General features: G+C 42.0%; 1 protein-coding gene across 4 annotated transcripts in view; it reads left to right on the top strand.

The window, feature by feature from the left end:
• Nucleotides 1–20,747, top strand: part of SYNE2 (spectrin repeat containing nuclear envelope protein 2) — a 529,925-nt gene that overhangs the window by 296,410 nt on the left and 212,768 nt on the right. For all 4 annotated transcript variants that reach the window (XM_077464352.1, XM_077464354.1, XM_077464353.1 and 1 more), the window contains 5 exons: nt 5,110–5,247; nt 10,952–11,137; nt 12,992–13,114; nt 15,848–16,030; nt 20,066–20,158. In XM_077464352.1, the coding sequence (XP_077320478.1) occupies nt 5,110–5,247; nt 10,952–11,137; nt 12,992–13,114; nt 15,848–16,030; nt 20,066–20,158 (723 nt within the window). The remainder of the gene's footprint in view (nt 1–5,109; nt 5,248–10,951; nt 11,138–12,991; nt 13,115–15,847; nt 16,031–20,065; nt 20,159–20,747) is intronic.

Raw genomic sequence — 20,747 nt, 5'->3', positions numbered from 1 at the left:
CGTCCCTAGAGGGTCAATGTTGCTCCTCTATAGATGCTGTGTGGTGAGTGAGCATTGTCACCTGAGGACCATTGCTTAAGTTGTGAAATAAAACAAATGCAGCCATCACCACTAAGGACTGGTAAGCTGTAAGGTATTACATCTTTGGTTTGGGGCTTAGGTACACTTTAAGTGTAAGGTTTTTCCGCTTCTAAATAAAAGAGAACAATTGGGACTTTATATGCGGTAGAGACCAATTAGGTCAAATATCTCCATCCCTATCTAGTAGAGTTAACATGGGGGAGAAGCAGATGGGACTTTATATGAAGCATGCAGTCTAAGGGACAACCAGCTATTAATGATATAATTTCTTAAATAATTATAATAGTTGCAAAAGTAAGATCAATAGCTAATTAGTGGTGATATAACACCTGGATAAGATCTATATACCCCTGTGTATGTGTATAATATACAGTCTCATGGATAACCAACCATCAATAGTAAAAATATAGATCTATTTATTGGGATACAATAGGACCATGATAGATAAGATAAAAGCAATAGTTCATAGTGGTAATATAACACATAATTTCATCTATATACACATACATGTTGATTGTAAACATCTCAAAACAGTAATTGCAATATTGAAAATGACCTCCAAACTCATTAACCACTTCAGCCCCGGAAGAATTTACCCCCTTCCTGACCAGAGCTCTTTTCGCGATTCGGTGTCGCTTTAACTGACAATTGCGTGGTCGTGCGACGTGGTTCGCAAACAAATTATTTTTTTTCCATAAATAGAGCTTTCTTTTGTTGGTATTTGATCAACTCTGCGGTTTTTATTTTTTGCGGCATAAACAAAAAAATTGTGACAATTTAAAAAAAACACATTATTTTTTACATTTTGCTGTAATAAATATCCCCCAAAAATATAAAAAAAAAATTTTTTTTCCTCAGTTTAAAAAAAATCGCAATAAGCGCTTATTGATTGGTTTGCACAAAAGTTATAGCGTCTACAAAATAGGGGATAGTTTTATAGCATTTTTATTGATGACTTTTTTTTTTTTTTCGTAATGGCGGCAATCAGCTATTTTGATCATGACTGCGACATTATGGCATACACATTGGACAATTTTGACACGTTTTTGGGACCATTGGCATTAATACAGCAATCATTGCTAAAAAATTGCATTGATTACTGTAAAAATGTCACTGGCAGTGTAGGGGTTAACCACTAGGTGGCGCTGTAGGGGTTAAGTGTGTCTAACTTGGGGGGAGGGACTGTGTGTGACAAGTCACTGATCACCGCTCCCGATTACAGGGAGAGCTGATCAGTTACAGTGTCACTAGGCAGAACGGGGGAGATTCTTGTTTATATTAGCATCTCCCCGTTATTCCTCGCTGTGAGACGATTGCGGGTATCCTCGCGAACATTGGTTCTGCGGAATCCGCCATTATGGTCATGGAGCTCCCGGCGGCGCGCGTGCGCCCGCGAGCCGCCTCTCAAAGGGCAACATACAGGTACGTTAATCTGCCTGTACGTGCCCTTCTGCCGCAGTATATCTGTGCGAGGCGGTTGGGAAGCGGGTAATCTGCCAGGTATAGGAGAGAGACCCTGGATATGGTATCTCAATCCTATACCACAATGGATATAAATTGTAGAACATATAAGCATATAAAAAATATTGTAATAAAGAGGTCCAGACACAGCTTCAACTAGTTTGACGCATTTCGTGGTTTGATATTACCACTCATCAGGAGCAAGCACGTGATAATATTCTGAAACAAGATAGATAATTATCCAAATGTTGGCATATAGCAGAAGAAGTGATATACATAATGCAATGGAACCAGTCCATAATAGAACTTACAAAAAGGTCTACTGTGTGTAGGAGGTATGGTAAGGAGTTGGACATAGGAGGCCCACCAGTATTGTCAGGCATGGGAACTGAGGGAGCACACTGAGAGAAGTGCCCAAAAACCACAACCCCACCCAAGGTGGACAGGCATCCATAGAAAACCGTTCAGGGCTGGGGATAAATGTGAATGTAAATAACGATGTCTCTTGAGGGAAATATAAACAGCAATAATAGCAATTGTAAAAACCTCCATAATGACAGAGTGTATCATATTGATGATGAAAATAAGAGATCCCAACATAAGTGATAGTACCTCAAGTAGGGAGTAATAAGAACCAGGTCCACTACAGTGTAATGTGTAGAAATGAATCCAACCAGGACAAGAGGGCAGTGGGGAGAGAGAGAGCACAGCCAGGGTACGCCCCCAACATCACACGGTGTGCATGTGGGGGAGGGAGATGTCACCACCAGGGCGTCAGAGGATGCCTGGCGATAGGCGCCAAACTGTTCACTCGTGTTCCGCGCTGATGGAAAAATGTTGCTTCTCTATAGATGCTATGTGGTGAGTGAGCATTGTCACACCAGGACTATTACTTTAGTCTGTTAGTTTGTTACTGGCAGATTTACAAGGTGAAAAATAAGGGAATAGTTGTGAAATAAAACAAATGCAGCCATCACCACTAAGGACTGGTAAGCTGTAATGTATTACATCTTTGGTTTGGGACTTAGGTGCACTTTAAGTGTAAGATTTTTCCACTACTAAATAAAAGATGTTTCAAAACCCATCCTTGCCAAGACCCAAAGGCCCGCATCCATCACTTCCTTCTGAATCAGTACGGGATGTCTGTCCAATTGTAAACCAGAGGTCACAAACTGGTGGCCCTTCAGCTGTTGCTAAAATACAAGTCCCATGAGGCATTGCAAGGCTGATAGTTACAAGCATGACTCCCACAGGCAGAGGCATGATGGGACTTGTAGTTTCCCAACAGCTGGAGGGTCGCCAGTTTGAGACCCCTGTTGTAAACCTTGTTTTGGAAGGCCAAGTCAGTTTATTGAAGTAGAGCATCTGAATGGGCTGCTATGTCATGCTTCAGTTGTAGTATCACAAAAAGGGAAATTCGGAGTTCCAGCTCCTAGTTGAGACAGAACAATGTGTTAGTTGGAGATGGGACAGGTTTCACACATAAATTATAGTTAGTGTTACTAAACCTAGGACCCTGCATTCACTATGTCTGGTCTCCCACAGTACACAGAACATGGAAATGCAAATATTTAGTAAGTATAAACTGATAAATACCTTTTCTCATCACCAGTTAGAGCAGTCTTGTGACTTCTATTGCCGCGTACACACGGGCGGACTGTATGGCGTACTTAGTCCGTCATACAATCCGACGGACAGTCCGTCATACTTTTGACTGAACGGACTTGACCACACACGGATGCACAAACAGTCCGTCGAAAGCTTGCGCGATGACGTGTACAGCACGTACGACGGGACTAGAAATAGGAAGTCCAATACACAGCAAAGCACCCTTCCGCTGTGTAAATCCTTTCTGGGCATGCGCCATTCTTAGTCCATCGAACTAGCCTACTGACGAGCGGATTGTCCGCTGAAACCAAAGTACGACGGACAGAATCTTGAAAAATCCGAAATACTTAGTACGCCGGACTGCACGCTGAAAAAGTCAGCTGAAGCCCACACACGAGCGGATTGTCCGCTGAAATGTGTTTCGACGGACTAAGTACGCTATACAGTCCGCCCGTGTGTACGCCGCATAACAGTGTCTTGTTGAAGCTTGTAGGAGGATTTTTTGTTCTCCTCTGACTGTCCTATGAGGCTGTAAGACCCCTGACTTTGTCTGGACAGTGCTAACTGGCCCTGTACTGATCACATACATCCTCCCAAAAACCAAAAAAAAGCCTCTCTAGCAATACACATTAAATTGACCATGTGCAGAGTGCCCCCCACGGCTCTGTTCTATTAGCAGATTGATTGGAGACAGTAAAAAAAGGAGAGGATCAACCCCTTATGTTGCACGGTGAGTATAACATGTTTTTCTGCATATACAGACTGATTTTACAGTTATGGGTTTAGTAACACAAAGTATGATATATGCCCACTATAAAAAAAATTCTTGCATTGGAAAATGTATGCATTACATTTACCAATATTTTAAAAACGCTTCAAGTTCAGAAAAATATTTGGTGAGCCTGCTAGAAATGCTCGTAACCTACTCCAGTGAGTAGATAACACTGCTACTGCTGCATCGGAAGCATTGAGTTCTCCTATGCAGGACTACAGAACACCATCTTTTGCTGTGGAGAAGAAGAAAAGGAAAGCTGTTCAGCAGTTCCACTCTTCTTCTTTTTTTTTTTTTTTTTTTTAAATAGAAACAAGAAATGTGCATGTTTGGCAAAGATGTGCTGAAAATGCTTGTTCTGCCCAGACATGAACAAAAAAAAAAAATCATAAATCGGCCCACAAGTGCTGTTGAACAACCAGCTACCCCACTCCCGTATGTCAGTAATCTTATGATCCGGGGACCCCTGAATTTAATGCGGAATGAGTGATTTCCAACTACGCCCACTGCAGACACTTTGCTTTTCTCTTGCATACAAAAAACCCTAAGACGCCTATCACACTGGGGATCTTTGCAGGCAACACGGCGCAAAAAATAGCGTCTGCAAAGCGCCCTTAAAGAGCTGCTAGTGTGTCTCCAATGTAAAAACCTCACAATGGAGTGGTGTGCTGGCAGGATGCTAAAAAAAGTCCTGCTAGCAGCATCTTTGGAGCAGTGAAAGAGCGGTGTCTATACCACTCCTCCACCGCTCCTGCCCATTGAAATCTGCCTCTCTCACTTGTGGGGAGATCATCCAGTGGGAGGGTCGGGATCTGCACTGCACTCCAAGCTTCTGCATCTCCCTTGTCCCCATCTTGCACTCAGTGGGAGCCACACAGGAGATCAGATCTGTGGGAGTCGTTGGAAGACAAGCTGTCACTAGAAAACACAGAAGCCGGACTTCTGTGATTGCAAGTGATAGTGGTGAGCAGAGGGAATGAGCCAGAGGTGGTGGAACTGAGTTCCACCAAGTTTCATCTGGAAAAAAATCCCTGATTATATCAAAGGAAAAAACTTGGAATACCAACAATCTGTAAATTGATTCTGAGATACATGTGTAGAATTGCATTTGCTCAATATTACTGACCTGCAATGCAGTGTTGCACTAATAATTATTTATCACCTAAAAGTTTATATTCTTTTGACAGGCGGCTAGCAAGCTAGAAGAATATGAAGACACTTTGAAAAGCACAAAATTGTGGATCCAGATTACAGATGGCTTGATAAATACAGAGTTGAAGGATTGTTCTGCCAAGGTTCTAAATAAACATGTTAATGCACTAATGGTAAGAAAAATAGACATGCATATACGGCATCTCCGTAAGGGGTAGGACTTTCCTCTTCCTGTTTTTCACAAGTGGTTTTTCCTTACATTTAGCCCTGCTGTGGGTAAACAGCAGGGTTTACTTTTTTTGCCTCTTAACAGAGCAAACACCATTAAGGGGCACAAAAGGTGACTTTAATTTGGCTGCTCGGAATGCACTTGTACTGAGCACCCAAGTGCTTTCGTGTGCGAGGGTAACCTGATATGTATTTTTTTGTTTTGGGGGGGCTAGCGCCTCATTTACTCACTCAGCAGATGCGCTTCTGCTGAGTGTTAAAGGAGCCTGACACTCCCCTATCCTAACAAGCATCCAACCAGTGCTGGTCACACTGCAAGGTCTCTCTCCGCCCTGCAAGTGACCAGGTATGGTGCTGGAGACAGTGGAGGTGGGGGGGGGGGCGGTTGAGTAGGAGATAAACAGCGCAATGTTAAAATCATTAAAAGAATAAGTTGCCATAAAGCCCCTTTCATTTTTATAAGCCTGAGACATTCCTAAAAACATCTCTGCTTAATAGGAAAACATCAACCCTTCATATTTTCCATCCTGACAAAGCCATTTCAAGTTTAAAGGGACATACATCCATTGACAATCCCTAGTGATAAAACTGTCTCATTCAATAGTATTACAACTGAATGAGACAATTGTCTCATTTTCATTAAAATGATAAAATGAAAGCAATAAATTATGTTTAAGTAAATTATGAATTTTTATGTAAAAATGAGAACTGTGGCTTTTAAGAGATCTTATTTAAATATGGTTTTGGTTAAAAATTATAATTTTTTTTTAAGACCAGTACAGTAGATTGTCACGAGGGACAAGTAGATTGGGACCCCAATTTAGTCCCTTGGACTGAACCTGCTGTTTTCTTTAGTACATTGGGAACGCGGTAGACCACTGGAATACTACTTTACTCCTAGGAGGATGAACTCTAGACAAAGAATGAAGCAAAAAGTCATTCTTATCCCCATGTGGGCTATAAATACCCCCTTTGCACAGGAAGAGAGAGCTTAGTTTTAGCTTGGTGTCCTTGGAGGTTTATCTTGGACAACTTTTCATCCTCATGCATTTGTAGGAAAAGGATTGTTCACTAAAAGTTTAGTGGTGGTGGTTGGGGACAGTTCCAACTCAAATGGGTGGGGGCAGGTTTTGGTCCCATGTCCTCATTGCCTTTTGGTTCCCATTGAACTATGGCATGGATAGACTGAGAGCTAGCTCACCTCTTGCTTTGCCACATTCTTGTTGGGAGTGTGGAATAAAACCGCACATAATACCCACAGGATTAATGAGATCAGCCTTCCTCCCAAAAATGTTATACTTTTTGGTTGATTTACTGTTTAAGGCGTTAGAGATTTTCAAGGATGAGTGAAGATAATAGTGAGCAGTGTCAATGCGTGTGTTGCTTCCACATCTTCATTCATTAAAGCCAGCCAAAGACTGATCGGAATTCAGCTGGTTCAGCAGGAACCAGCCAAATTTTGATTCATCTATGGGCCGGCTGGTTGCACTGATCTTGATCTATTGATCTACTTCAGTACAACCAGCCTGTTTTTTGTATTTTTTTGTACGATTACTGCTGCTGGAAATAGCCTGCAGCAGTAATCATATTCTGATGGTGGGGAAACCTCCCACTGTCAGAATACAATAACTGGAGTAGTGATTCCACCATCAACACTGACTACGTTGATGAGGGTGGAATCTAACGATTGACCGCGGTCAAAGGAAAGAAAATTTACTTAATGTATGTCCAGCCTAACATTGCTGTTTGCTTTGTAAAGTCAACTGTCACCTAGTTAAGTGAAGCCAAGTTAAAATTCACTTTACAAAAATTACCCAATTACATGCAAAGAAAATGTAACTGCATTTACTAGTTGCCCATAATTAAGCAATTTAAGTCAGCACAACTTAACCTCATTCGCTAAGCTAAGTACATTTTCAGTTTGCAAAATGAAATTTCATTTAGTGAGACTGCGTTTTTATTTATTTTTTATTGGGTATTTACAGTGAACACAGCCTCATCTCATTCACTAGGCTAAGTGAAAATTCTCCTTGTCCAGTGAACATGCTCTATTCTTACGTAAAACCACACTCTGTGCAGCCTTGGTCTAGGCACTCAATGGAGTTCTGTTTAGAGATTAAAGGGTAACCTCACTTTCGTGGAAAAAATATTGCAAGTAAAAAAAAATTCAGACAATTTCTACACAAGCCATATTTTAATTTAATGTTATTAAAAAAAAATACTTTTCAAACTACAGTCACTGTAATTTTCTGTAAAATGAAATGCAATTTGGTAACCTGATGGCATTCTGTACATTGTGTACAGGATGCCCCAGAAATGTCATTTTTTGCTGGTGTGAAGAATTCCGCACCAAGATAAAAGTCAGAATTTAGGCATCCATTGCAACAAAAGTTAAATTTTTCATGAGATGCTCCCTAAGGTTTGATCAGTTCTAAAGGGTTATAGGCACCACAACTTTCCTTATAAGAACAAAAAAAGTACACCAGCTGATGAAAATTAGTTCATCCCATTTAGAATCAGTATCTAAAAAGACACAATTGAACAAACCGCTATTTCTTCAGAGAAGAATCAAGTAGAAATCTGCAACGTTTGTTAAAATCCTTGCAATGTATATTGATTACCCAGAGGGGATTGTTTCTTTCACAACACAAGTTAGTCTTTAACAAAGGTATATTAAGGAACCTGAGTTGGAGCAATATAACCAGGCTGTCATTGCTAATCACCTTCTAAAAATGCTAGTTGTCTGTGTAGCTTTTTTATGGATCTAGTACTAAAAGTAATAAGAGATAAAAACCTGAAGCAAGCCAGCAGATCAGGAAAGTCAAAGTGAAGTCAAGGCTCCTAATCTGCATATTAGCTCAAGAGTTAGAAGGTATAAATGGATTAGCCTGGCAGTCACAAAAAACTAGTTTCTCTTTTGTTCATTGATGGACACAGCACCTTTAATCTTGAATTTAGGGTTATATCGCCACCTTTAGGAGAGGACTAGGCAAAACACATAAAAACAGCAAAGCTGTACAGTACCGCCCGGAGGGCGGTCGTACTGGCTATAACCCCTCACTCTGCTACCAGCAGCTGGAGTCTTTTGTTGCCAGGGTGAAAGTGGAGTGCGGCACAAGGGGGTAAAAAACGATCCCTCCCCCTCCGTCTTCTGGGCAAGTTCTCATTCAGGCTCGGGTCCCGCTGTGTTCGGTGGCCCCTGTTCTGCCGTTTCAGAAGATGCAGGCGAGGACCGTTCAGACAGTTAGGATGACTCTGGGTCCGGGTCAGCGCAGGAAAAAGCATTAGTAGGAGCACTTATCACAGTGGTGTGGGATACCTTAAAGATAGAGGATACGGCGGGGTCATCTGCAGAGGCGTCGGTCCCTTTTGGGTCCCACAAGCCGGCCCGCACTGCTAAGGTGTTTCCATATTTAACTTCTTTTAATAACTTTATAAGGGAAGCCCGCAGCAGGCCTTTTCAGTCCCAAGACAAATGGCGGTGTGTTACCCCTTTGAGGAGGGTTTCCTGAAAAAAAATCTCCTCCGGTTGTTGGCCCCCCCTGGTATTCAGGTTAAATAAGGTAACCACGATTCTGGTGGAATGGTCCCCCTCATTCAAGGACCCTGCCCACAGAAGGGCCGAGGCGGTTGCCCGGTCCATGTTTACATTGGTGGGGTCAGCATTGCGGGCAGTGTTAGCCACGGCCCTGGTGTCACGAACACTTACTGAATGGGCTAAGTTGTTGCACCGCGAGTTGGAGAAGGAACAGGTTTCCCCGATTTGCGTGGAACTGGCAGACCAGTTTGTGCATGACCTTAAGTATATCTGTGATACGGCCTTTTTCTTTTTAGAGCCTCGGTATCAGCAGTAGTGCTGCTTCGCTTGATTTGGCTTAAATGCTGGTCTGTGGACCTGGCATCTAAGAAAGCGCTGGTGGATTTGCCTTTTGAAGGTGAGAGGCTATTTGGAGCCTCACTGGATGACATTATTAAGAATGCGGGAGGACCTTCTGTCGCAAGGTCCAATACTTCATCCTGCTTTAACGTCTCTCGTTTTAACGGCATGGCTGTTGAAAGCCAGGTGCTAAGGGACCGAGGACTGTCAGCTTCGGGAAATCTCCACTATGCTGAGGGCACGGAAGTCCTCCTCTTGGAAGATTTATCATCATACGTGGAAGGCCTACATCTCCATGTGTGAGGAGATGGGGTGGCATCCATGTACATATTCAGTTTCCAGGATCCTGCTGTTTTTGCAGCGAGGAGTGGATCAGAAACTTGCATTAAGCGCCATTAAGGAGCAGATATCAACTTTGGCTGTCTTTTTTTCAGCGACCTTTGGTGACTCATTCATTGGTGAGTTGGGGTTCCTCATGTGGCCCCTCTGGTATGACCACCGCTGCCTCAATGGGATTTGAATCTGGTACTCTCGGTGCTTCAGAAACAGGCATTTGAAAACAGGGAGATTCCCTTATTGACTCTCTCTCAGAAAGTAGTCTTTCTAGTGGCTATTACATCTGCAAGGGGGGTTTCTGAGTTGGCGGCCTTGTCATGCAAGTCTCCCTACTTGATCCTCTACAAGGATAAGGCGGTGCTGCACCCGCAGCCTTCTTTTCTTCCAAGGTTGTTTCGGCCTTCCATCTAAATGAGGACATTGTGCTTCCATCCTTATGTCCTCGACTGTCACATCCCAAAGAGGTTGCTTTGGATGTGGTCCGGGCTCTGCGGGTGTATCTGTCTGCTACGGCTCCTACGCCAGACTCCCTGTTTGTATCAGTGGCTGGTCCGAAGAAGGGCCTAGCGGTCTAGTCGGCCACCATTTCTAGGTGGATCAGACAGATCGTGGTTCAGGCGTATGCTATAAGGGGGCGGATTCCCCACTTTGCTGTCACGGCACATTCTACAATGGCAATTGGTGCCTCCTGGGCTTTCCGACATCAAGCGTCCATTTCCCAGTTGTGTAAGGCGGCAACCTGGTCGTCCGTTCACACTTTCACTAAATTACGCAAGGTTGATGTGAGCGCACCTTTGGATGCATGCTTCGGCCGCAAGGTTTTGCAGGCGGGCGTTTAAGGTTGCAACTCCTCTGTTGAGGAGTTCTTTTTGTTATGGGTGGAGTTTATTTTCTTTCTGTTCCCACCCCTTGTTTTTGACACTGCTTGGGGACGTCCATAAGGTCAAGATTAAAAGTGCTGTGTCCAATGAATGAAAGAGAAAATAGGATTTTTGTACTCCCTGTAAAATAATTTTCTCTGAAGTTCATTGACGGACACAGCACCCACCCCTTCTATTTATGTTTGTACTGCTTTTTGATGAACTGAGCTGCTGGTAGCAGAGTGAAGGGTTACAGCCAGTAGGACCGCCCCCTGGGCGGTACTGTACAGCTTTCCTGTTTTTATGTGTTCTGCCTAGTCCTCTCCTAAAGGTGGCAATATAACCCTAAGGTCAAGATTAAAGGCGCTCCGTGTCCATCAATGAACTTCAGAGAAAAGGATTTTACGGTGCGTACAAAGATTGTATTATCAGAAGATAACTCCATTGGTTACCTCAACACTTCTTCATTCTTTTCTGCACTTTTGTCTTCTAAAGTACTTTCCAAACTAGCTCAGGGTCAAGTAAAACTGCTTAGATGTTTTTGGATTGTGAATGTATATTGTTCTCTTTGAGCAGATTGCACTGGATGATGCTGAAGGAAAACTGCTCCTCCTGGACACCATCGGTTCTGAACTAGGGGAACTTTCTGTCATCTGCGAGACAGATAAGATTGTAGAAAGCCTCAGTGAAGTAAAACACCAAGTGAAGGGCATTCAGCAAAGAATTTTAAATGTTCTCCCACAAATCCAATATTTGACAAAAGTAAGATTGTTGCTCTGTCTGTCCTGAACATGTGCAGTTGTGTTTATGTTTATATTTGCTTCAGCCAATAACATAGAAGTTGTTTGGCTGAGTGAAAAAATAAGGAAGACAAATACTGTGTTTCTAACTAGAAATACTCTTTCTCCAGTTATGTTGTTGGAATCCACCATCAAGTAAGGCGTGCCATAGATTAATCAACAAAATCGCTAGATTTCCCCCATTAACACAGTCAGTGTTAATGGGGGCATGCCTCCTGCAGCGCGATTGTATTCTGCCAGCATGGGGGTATGGGGAGCCTTCCTGGCCAGTAGAATACAATGATTAGTGCTAGCGGCTATAGCCACTGGCAAAATTTGTAATATGTAGAAAAATCTTACAGGCTGGTTGTACCCAAGTTGATCGATAGATCGACTTGGGTACAATCAGCCTGCCCATACATTAATTGAAATTTGTCCGCTCCTTGCTAAACCAGCCCAGTTTTGTTCCATATATGGCCAGCTCAAGGGTTTAATAATAATAATCAAGATTTATATAGCACCATCGGTTTGCATAGCACTTTATAACGATAGGACATACAGTACAGTTACAATACAATTCAATACAGGAGGAATCAGAGGGCCCTGCTCATTAGAGCTTACAATCTAATTACAAAAGTAAATAACTGTGGGGGATGATCTGATGAAGAAAATCAAAGTACAGTTGTTAGGTGGAGGCAGGATAGGCTTCTCTGAAAAGAAACGTTTTCAGAGAACGCCTAAAAGTGGATAGAGTTGGAGATAGTCAGACAGACTGAGGTAGAGAATTCCAAAGGCTAGGAAAAGGCCTGGGAGAAGTCCTGGAGATGAACATGGGAAGAGGTGACAAGGGAGCTAGAGAGCAGGAGCTCTTGGGGGGAACAAACAGGACGATTGGTATTTTGAGACTAGGTTAGTGATGTAGCTGAAGGCTGATGTATGGATGGCTTTGTAGGTTATTGTTAGTATTTTGAATTTAATTAGTTAGGTAACCAATAGAGGGATTGGCAGAAAAGGGGTAGTAGACACTGAGCGGTTTATAAGGTAGATGAGTCTGGCAGCAGCATTCATGATGAACTGAAGGGGTATTGCCTATTTAAAGGTCAGCCAATGAGGAGGGAGTTACAGAAGTTGAAGCAAAAGATGACCAGGGAGTGAATCGGAAGCTTTGTGGTTTCATTGGTTAGAAAGTGACATATTTTGGAGATGTTGAGGAGGCAAGCCTTGGTTATTGGACGTGGGGCTGTAAGGAGAGTGCATAGTCCATAATATCACCTAGCACCCTCGCATGTGGGGATGGGTTGATGGTTGTGCCATTAGGGGAGGAGGTTGTGCCAAGTCAGGGGAAGAGGCATATGGGGGAAGAAATATTATGAGCTTGGTTTTGGACAAGTTGAGTTTGGGGAAGTGAGTGGTGTGACATCCAGATAGATATGTATGTTAGAAAGTCAGTGATGTGTGAGGAGACTGATGGAGTGAGCTGAGGGGTTTAAATCAAATTTAGGAGTTATGAAAGCATAACCAATGTCAGTACATTCAAGTATACTTCATCCAGTAACACAGAAGTTTAGGTAATGCATACTATATTACTAGGGTACAGAAAATATTTCCGTAGGTAGTAAGTTCTGACTAGCTTCCTTTTAAACTTTAGAAAATAATTTGGTGGCTGCTGTTATAAGACATGTTGGGAATGGTGAGACTTGGCAGTGACAGATTTCAGGGCAGGAAAGATGAAAAAGCAGCTAAAATTTTGCCACAGTAGGACCCAACGTATTGTGTGGGTTCAGATGTAATTTGTATGTAAATATTGCCATGAAAATATTTATTTCTCCAATTGTAGGAGGTTGGTGCTATTGAGAATGAAGTCAAAAAGATGGAAAAGAAAGTGGGTTCTATTAGAACTATTTTGACATCAAGTGACATTGATGATATGTCACCTATAGAGCACCACAGGAATGGACAGGTAAGAGCTTCTACTTATAAAAGCACATTTATCTGATGTAAAACAATCTAGCTTTAAACTTCTTATAGCTTAAAGAGTATACATTTACACTTCATACCAGTTTCTCAACCTTTTTAACATGGAGAAACGCTTGAATGAACTTGCTGGGCTCAAGGAACTTATGCTAGTGATTTACTATATCTGCAACTCGCGATACATTCGTGTGATGGTCATTGGGAAAATGTTCCTCACATTGATGGACAGTAGAAGTAATGTCCGGTACATTGGTGGTTAATGGGAAAAAATGCCCCTTGCATCGGTGGTCATTGGGTAGAACCCTACTACAGAGAGCTTAAAAGATAATTGTTGTAAGTGGTTTATCTGAAAGAGAAAAGTTGCTTGTTGCTCAAGTAACCCCTAGCAATCTCTGAAGGAACAATTGTTGAGAGAGACTGTTTTACACTGCACCAAGCTGAATTCTGTGCTTCTTCTTACAAGGTTGACCCTTTACATATAGAAAGACATGCATGTGTACATACACCGATGGGAACTTGTGATAAATTGTACACACTCTTGTTGTGCACTGCGAGGTTGCTCTCCTTAACAGCCTCCTCATGGTATTCTGGGATAGACACATCCCCTCCTTGATGGCAAATGCTGTCATTGACAGTGGTCACCTAACAAAACAGTGAAAAAATAAAGAAAAGCAGCACTGGTCTGTGTACACCAGTGGTCTCCAAACTGTGGCCCAGGGGCCGGATGCGGCCCTTTGCTTGCTTTTATTCGGCCCTAGGGATGCCATTGTATTCACTGACACCAATGAATGGCACATTTCCTCCCAATGACACCAACGATGGGGCACATTTCTTACCAATGACATGAATGACAGGGCACAGTTCCTCCCAACGACACCAACAATGGGACCCAATGAAACCAATGATGGAGCACAATTCCTACCAATGACACCAATGATGGAGCACAATTCCTACCAATGACACCAATGATGGAGCACAATTCCTACCAATGGCACCAATGATGGAGCACAATTCCTACCAATGGCACCAATGATGGGGCACAGTTCCTCCCAATGACACCAACAATGGGGCCCAATTCCTATCCATGATGGGGAATTGTATACGCCCACTGGCAATGGGACATTTTGTACTCCCGATGGCCACAGTCCGGCCCTCCTAAAGTCTGAAGGTCAGTAAACTGGCCCTTTGTTTAGAAAGTTTGGAGACCCCTGGTCTACACTAACCTTCCAAGCTGATAAATATAGTGTCTTATAGTGTAAACCTCTGCTCCTAATTAGCTTGTAGACCAAGAACAAGGAACACAGAGTGCTAAACCATAAGCCAGATCAGGTGAAAGGAATTGATTAGCTGCTACGGATTACTGTACTCTCCTGTTTACTAAGGCAAAAAAAAAAATATTTTTGAGTCACTAAAATACTAGAATACACAAAGTAGAGGTGTTATGAAGGATTGGTCTGCCCCATTGCTGTGATATCGCCCTTCACACACACCCTAAATGAAATATCAGACCATGTACTGTTTTTGCAATGTTGCATCCAATTTCATAATTCTCCATTCTTTTGTCACGATAATGTTAATTCTGGTAACAAAGTAACAGTTTCAAGAATGTTATTGCCTTTACAGCCATATGCATGAATGTTAAAGCCATTTCTAAAATAACACTGCTAGGAAAGCAATCTGGGGCCAGCCCATTCCTGACACAGCCTCTAAGGCCTGATTCACATCTATGCACGTTTAGTGCTTTTTGCATTTTGCAGATTTGCACTACAGAACATGTTCCATAGGAAACCATGTTAAATGGACTGTAGTACATATCTGCAAAAAGCACTAAAAATGTATAGGTGTGAATCAAGCCTAATTCTTTGCCTCTACTGTTGAATCCCTGGCCATACTGGTACACAGTTTGCGGCACCATCTGTGCTTAAATTTGCCTGCCCCTTCCTACTTCCTTTACATTTCTATTGGTCAGTGAGGCAACCCTTCATAGTAATGAGCCAATATAAATTTGAGGGAAGTAGGGGACAGTGACAAGCTCTAACACTTTTTCAAAGTGTCAGTGTTATGCTAGTTAGAATGGTCGAGTTTTCAGAAAGGACTCCCGGCAAGCAGCCTGTTCCTGGTTCCTTTATTACATCTGTAAGCATTCAAACTTACAAAACCCTTTCAGTTAGGAATAGTGCAGTTATTATTTTATGTAAGCTGTGTAATTGCTAAGATTCAATGCAATCGCTCTCTTGTATTCATTTCATCTGTGGATTCAGCTGGTGGTTTGCCTGGAGGTCAGCTTTAACAGGTCTCATTTCAGTTACCAGCAATAGGATTCATTGGTATTGGTTATTGTACTTTTCATATAATTATTATACTCAGACTGAGAAAGATGAAAAACGGGACACTCATAGCTTGTTTCAAGACTCTTTATTGTGATTTTTTAGTAAATGCTATGAAAACATTCAGCCATTTCACATGGATCCCCATGCAGAGTCTTGACTGTCCTGCTTTTCCTTATAAATGATAGTTGATTTATAGCAGTGGGCACCGGGACTTGACAGCAAGCAGCCCGAGGAAAGCTATTGGTCCCTGGTGACAACTCACCTCCTGGTGAGTTTGGGATCTCCTGTGCCTAATGTACTGTGAGTGGACCATGGGCGCTGTTCTACGGTAAGGTCTTATTGCATATATCTCCTAATGTTTTTTTTCACATATTGCCTTTCCCTTTTAGGTCATCCTGGAAAATATAGACTCCATTAGAAGGACAGTTGCAGAGATAGAAGCATATAGACCTGCTCTTCCATTATCGGCCTCTGGCGTGTTGTCACTTTGTGTGTTCAGGAGAATGGGGCGACTCTTAAGAGAGGCTGAAGTGCTAGAAAAGGTTACCAAGGAGAAGAATAAGCTTTTAGAGGTACGAGACATGTATGTTTGTATCTCAAGGACAAATAGGCAGGATAGAGGAACCATCTTGTTTCCATATGTCTGTACAGACCTGACACAGACTGTGTCTAGTCATATATATTCTAGTTTTCCTTACTGCAGTAGCAGCTGTCTGTAGTGATAAAGGTAAATGATTCAAAATTCTATTTTGTCTGCGATTTTTCATGGAGACAAGCAATATCCAAGTTTTTTTTTTGTTTAAAACTGTACTTCAGGAGCTAAAAAAAAAAAAAAAATGAATACTATTTTCAGGTCTTTATCTCCCTTTCCTTCCTGACTATACTACGAAGAGAAATGATATTACTTCAGTATATGCTATTTTGAATTTAAAGTGATTTTAAACACACGGTTTAACCGCGTGCGGACCTCCCCATGCCCATATACTGTAGCAGGGCGGCCGCTTTGTGCTAGATCACTTAACTAGTATGTGATCTGACACTTTGGTTTCTGGGGCACGCGCACGTACCGCCGGTGACCCGCTCTCACTGTGATGGGACACAGGAGGAACCAATCAGCAGGTCTTTGCCGCCTCCCCTACAATTAGTAAGCACTCCCAGGAAACGCATTTAACCCTTTACTAGCCCCTGATAACTTTTTCCATATTTTTTGCATATTTTTTAGCACTGATCACTGTATTCCTGTCACGGGTTCCCAAAAAGTGTCAGGTGTCCAATTTGTCCTCTGCAATATTGCAGTCCTGCTCTAAGTCACTGATCACCGTCATTACTAGTATAAAAAATGTTTTTTTATAAAAATATCCCATAGTTTGTAGGCACTATAACATTTGTACAAACCAATCATCATGTGCTTATTGGGATTTTTTTTGTTTTTACAAAAAATATGTAGCAGAATAGATATTGGGCTAAATTGATGAAGAAATTAGATTTTTTACATTTTTCTTATTGAATATGTTTTATAGAAGAAAAAATATATATATATTTTTCAAAATTGTCTTCCTTTTTTTGTTTATAACGCAAAAAATAAAAACCTCAGAGGTGATCAAATACCACCAAAAGAAAGCTCTATTTGTTTAAAAAAAAAGACAAAACATTTTACTTGGCTACATCATCGCATGTCAGTACAATTTCCAGTTAAAATAACGGCAGTGCCTTATTGCAAAAAATGGCCTGGTCATGGGGGGGGTTAAACCTTCTGGAGCTGAAGTGGTTAATTTACATTGACCCTTTTTATTTCTGTATGTGGATGGTGGCACTGTAATTAGTACCTTTTCCTAATCGATATACAGCTGCGGCATGACCCAGATCTTTCCCAGCCTGTCTGCAGGGAAAAATAAGCAGGATTAGCGTCTAGTCCTCTGCTGCTGGTCACATGTTCAAAATAAAAAAAACAGCCTTTGCAATACCAAGTAAAAATAATTTATATCAGTAAAAGGTTTTAAATTGCCATACAAATAAATATCTGAAATCAAATCTTTATTATTTTTTGGCAAAGACTAGGTGTGGGCAGATTCCTGCCAGTCGCAGACTGTGTCTTACCCCTCCAGCCTCTGTCTAAGAATAAAAGGGAAGTGAAGCCTCCATTAATCTACATGTATTATCCCACCACCATTGTATTTAGCTGGTTAAGCCCCATACACACTATCAGATTGTCTGCTGAGTTTTTCCTTCAGATTTACCAAAACCATATAATATGAGGACAAACCTTAGGAGTTTCAATGTGTATGCAATCAGGCAGGCCCTTCTACTACATGGTTTTGGTAAATCTGAAGGAAAAACTCAGAAGATAATCTGATAGTGTGTATGGGGCTTTAGTGGACATGGAGGAGAAGGGGGAGTGGACTGTCATTTACCACTGTGTATACACCCACATGTATGAATCTATAGTCACATCGGCTGCTCAGATGTGATGGGGAGGAAATACTCAGCATAGAAACTCACTGAAAACCGAGCATGTGCAAAGTTGCTACCACAGCTGCAAAATCCCTAGCTGAATTGGTGACTTGGACAGAAGATGGAGATAGAGAGCATCAGGATCAACCAGTTTTTTGCCAGAATACATGACTCTCATAGTGACAGAGTATGAACATCATGTGCTACAGAATTTTTATGTACACAAAAAATGCATACGTGATAAATTAAATTGCAACCTTTAATGTCCCTAATGATCATTCAATAATAGAATAAATACCCAATGATCCTTCTGCAGGACAAGAAGGCTATTTTACTTGTGAATTGGCCACAGCATTGCCACCCTTTGCAGTGGTGACCTAAAATATACTGAGAAGGTAGAGTTATTAAAGTTGTCATCACTGACGACCCTTCCTGCCAATCTGAGGCTGCAGAGAAATATACAGTACATGCATTATTCATTGTGCAATTGCACTTATCTTGTAAGGCTTGTGGGTCAAATAAAGTGGCCTTTCAGGTGCTTCCACATTAATATTTGTTTGTCTTTAGCCCCATACACACTATTAGATTTTCTGATGTTTTTTGTCTTCAGATTTACCAAAACCATGTAGTGCAAGGGCTGCCTGATTGCGTACACATTGAAACTCCTAAGGTTTGACCTCATATTATATGGTTTTGGTAAATCTGAAGGAAAAAATCAGCAGAAAATCTGATAGGGTGTATGGGGCTTTAGGCTGGGTTCACACTGCTGCGGGGGGAGATCCGGATGTGATTCGCACCGCAAATCACATCCGATCTCCGTAGCGATGCGAGTACAGCCATACAGATAGTATGGCTGAATTCGCATCGCTCCCGCAGCAAACTCGCACGGGACCCTTTTTTTGGTCCGCAACAGAATCGGATCGCATGGGGGTTCACACCATGCGATCCGATTCCTGTGCGAGTCGGCAGATCGCACTGTGATATGCGGACGGATCTGGGGGTGTCATTAACATATCATTGGCACTCCCAGCCGTCCGCATAGGGCAGTGTTAACTGTCGGCGGGAGTAATGCGATGCGGGAAAACGCCGCGGATTCGCGGCGTTCCCGCATCGCAGCGGTGTGAACCCGGCCTTAGAGTTAGTTTGATTTGCTTAACACCTTCATACACCCCCAGCATCCCTTTAATAGGGTCTGTACGTCCAGAGGGTGGGAAGGTTCGGCGATCATGTGACCACTATTGATTGGTCCTGCCTGCTACCAGCTATTAGTGGGAACCCGGAGCTGTCTTCTACACCTCAGTCGCTGTGCTTGAAAGCATGCGGCGAACACTCAGCACAGATGCATGGGTTATGCAGACAGCAAAGTGTTAAGGAGTTGCAACAAACTTTTTCCAACCTTCACCGAGCTGCTTCTGAGTAGGAATGAGCTCAGGCATGATTGGATCCTAGTTTGTAACCCACTTGAGTTATCCTGCTAGGAAGCTGTCACAGCACAAAACCCTGTGGCCACACATATACGAGGGGCATGTATACTTGGGACTGTGGAGTCGTGAATGCCTTGGCCACTTATCATTGATTTTATGCAGTGACTGCTTCCTGGCAGGATGACTCAAGTGGGTTTGGACTAGGATCCAAGCATGCCTGAGCTCATCCCTACTTCTGAGTTGCTTTTGTACCTATGATGTTAGAATAGCAAATCAGCTTGGATGCAAACAAAATTTGCATCCAACGGTTTACGCAGAGCTTTACAATGTATAGGGGGGACAACACAATTACAGTACAATACAAAAGGTACAGGAGGGCCCTGCTCGTAGAGCTTACATTCTAAAGGGAGGGGGTGGTGGTACAAAAGGTAATAGCTGCAGAGAATGATTTGATGGGGATGGCTCGGGGACAGTTATGTGGGTGTGGGATAGGCTTCCCTGAATAAATCAGTTTTCCTTTGCTGTTTTCTAGAATACATCCACTTTCCTATCACAAATACAAAATACATTACTTTCATCAGCTTTATGAAACAAGGATATAGATCAGTACCTGTTTGTTGAAAACTTGGTCATTCATAGAATATGTATGCAAACCACTGTAAATCATAAACTAATGTTTTTTTTTTTTTTTTTTTTTTTTTTTTTTCTTGGTTTTGTTTTTTGATCTTGCAGCCAATCATTGATGAAATGTTAGAGCTTGAACAAGAGCAGGAAAAGCTAAAACACATATCCAAAAACTTTACATATGAAACACCTGATATAAAGGTAAATAATATATTTTTGAGTTTTATGTATGCATACATGCCAGAAATATAAGTGATAATAAATGCAAAATTCTGACTTGTACCCTAATGGAAATAGAGGGGGATCTTCTAATGGGGACACTTGTTCTGGTGACAAGTTTTAAGGGGGTGGTGCCCCCACTATAAAGAGATTTCATCTCATATTCCTTATAGGACAGAAAGAGAAGGGATGTGTCCCAGTGATAAAAAACAAAACAAAAACTGACAAGTGTTTTTAACCATTCCCTACTCTTAAAAGTAAAAAAAAAAAGTATTAGGTAAAGTATACTTTAAAGAAACTCGGCTCCGTTTAAAAACAAAACAAAAGAAAGCTTTTCTTATGATAACCTAGCCCATGCCCATTTATTCCGATCCTTGTTCTGTTCAAGAGCTATTGTAGCCTGAAAAATCATCACTTCCAACACCAGCGGGAGTGTCAGATGCTTGCCTAACTCAATTATTTATGCAGACATTTCTGTGCTGTTGTCCTCTAGGTCCAGCCTTTCTCAACTGGGTGCCGTGGCATCCTGGTTGATAAAGGCTGTCAGATCTGACCGTGCTTACGCTCCTCC

Source organism: Lithobates pipiens, unplaced genomic scaffold (genome assembly GCF_037356315.1).
Source record: "Lithobates pipiens isolate NorthernLeopardFrog02 unplaced genomic scaffold, aLitPip1_a1.2 Scaffold_30, whole genome shotgun sequence".
NCBI lineage: Eukaryota > Metazoa > Chordata > Amphibia > Anura > Ranidae > Lithobates > Lithobates pipiens.
The sequence above is the reverse complement of the archived record's forward strand: the minus strand, read 5'-3'. Positions and strand labels throughout refer to the sequence as shown.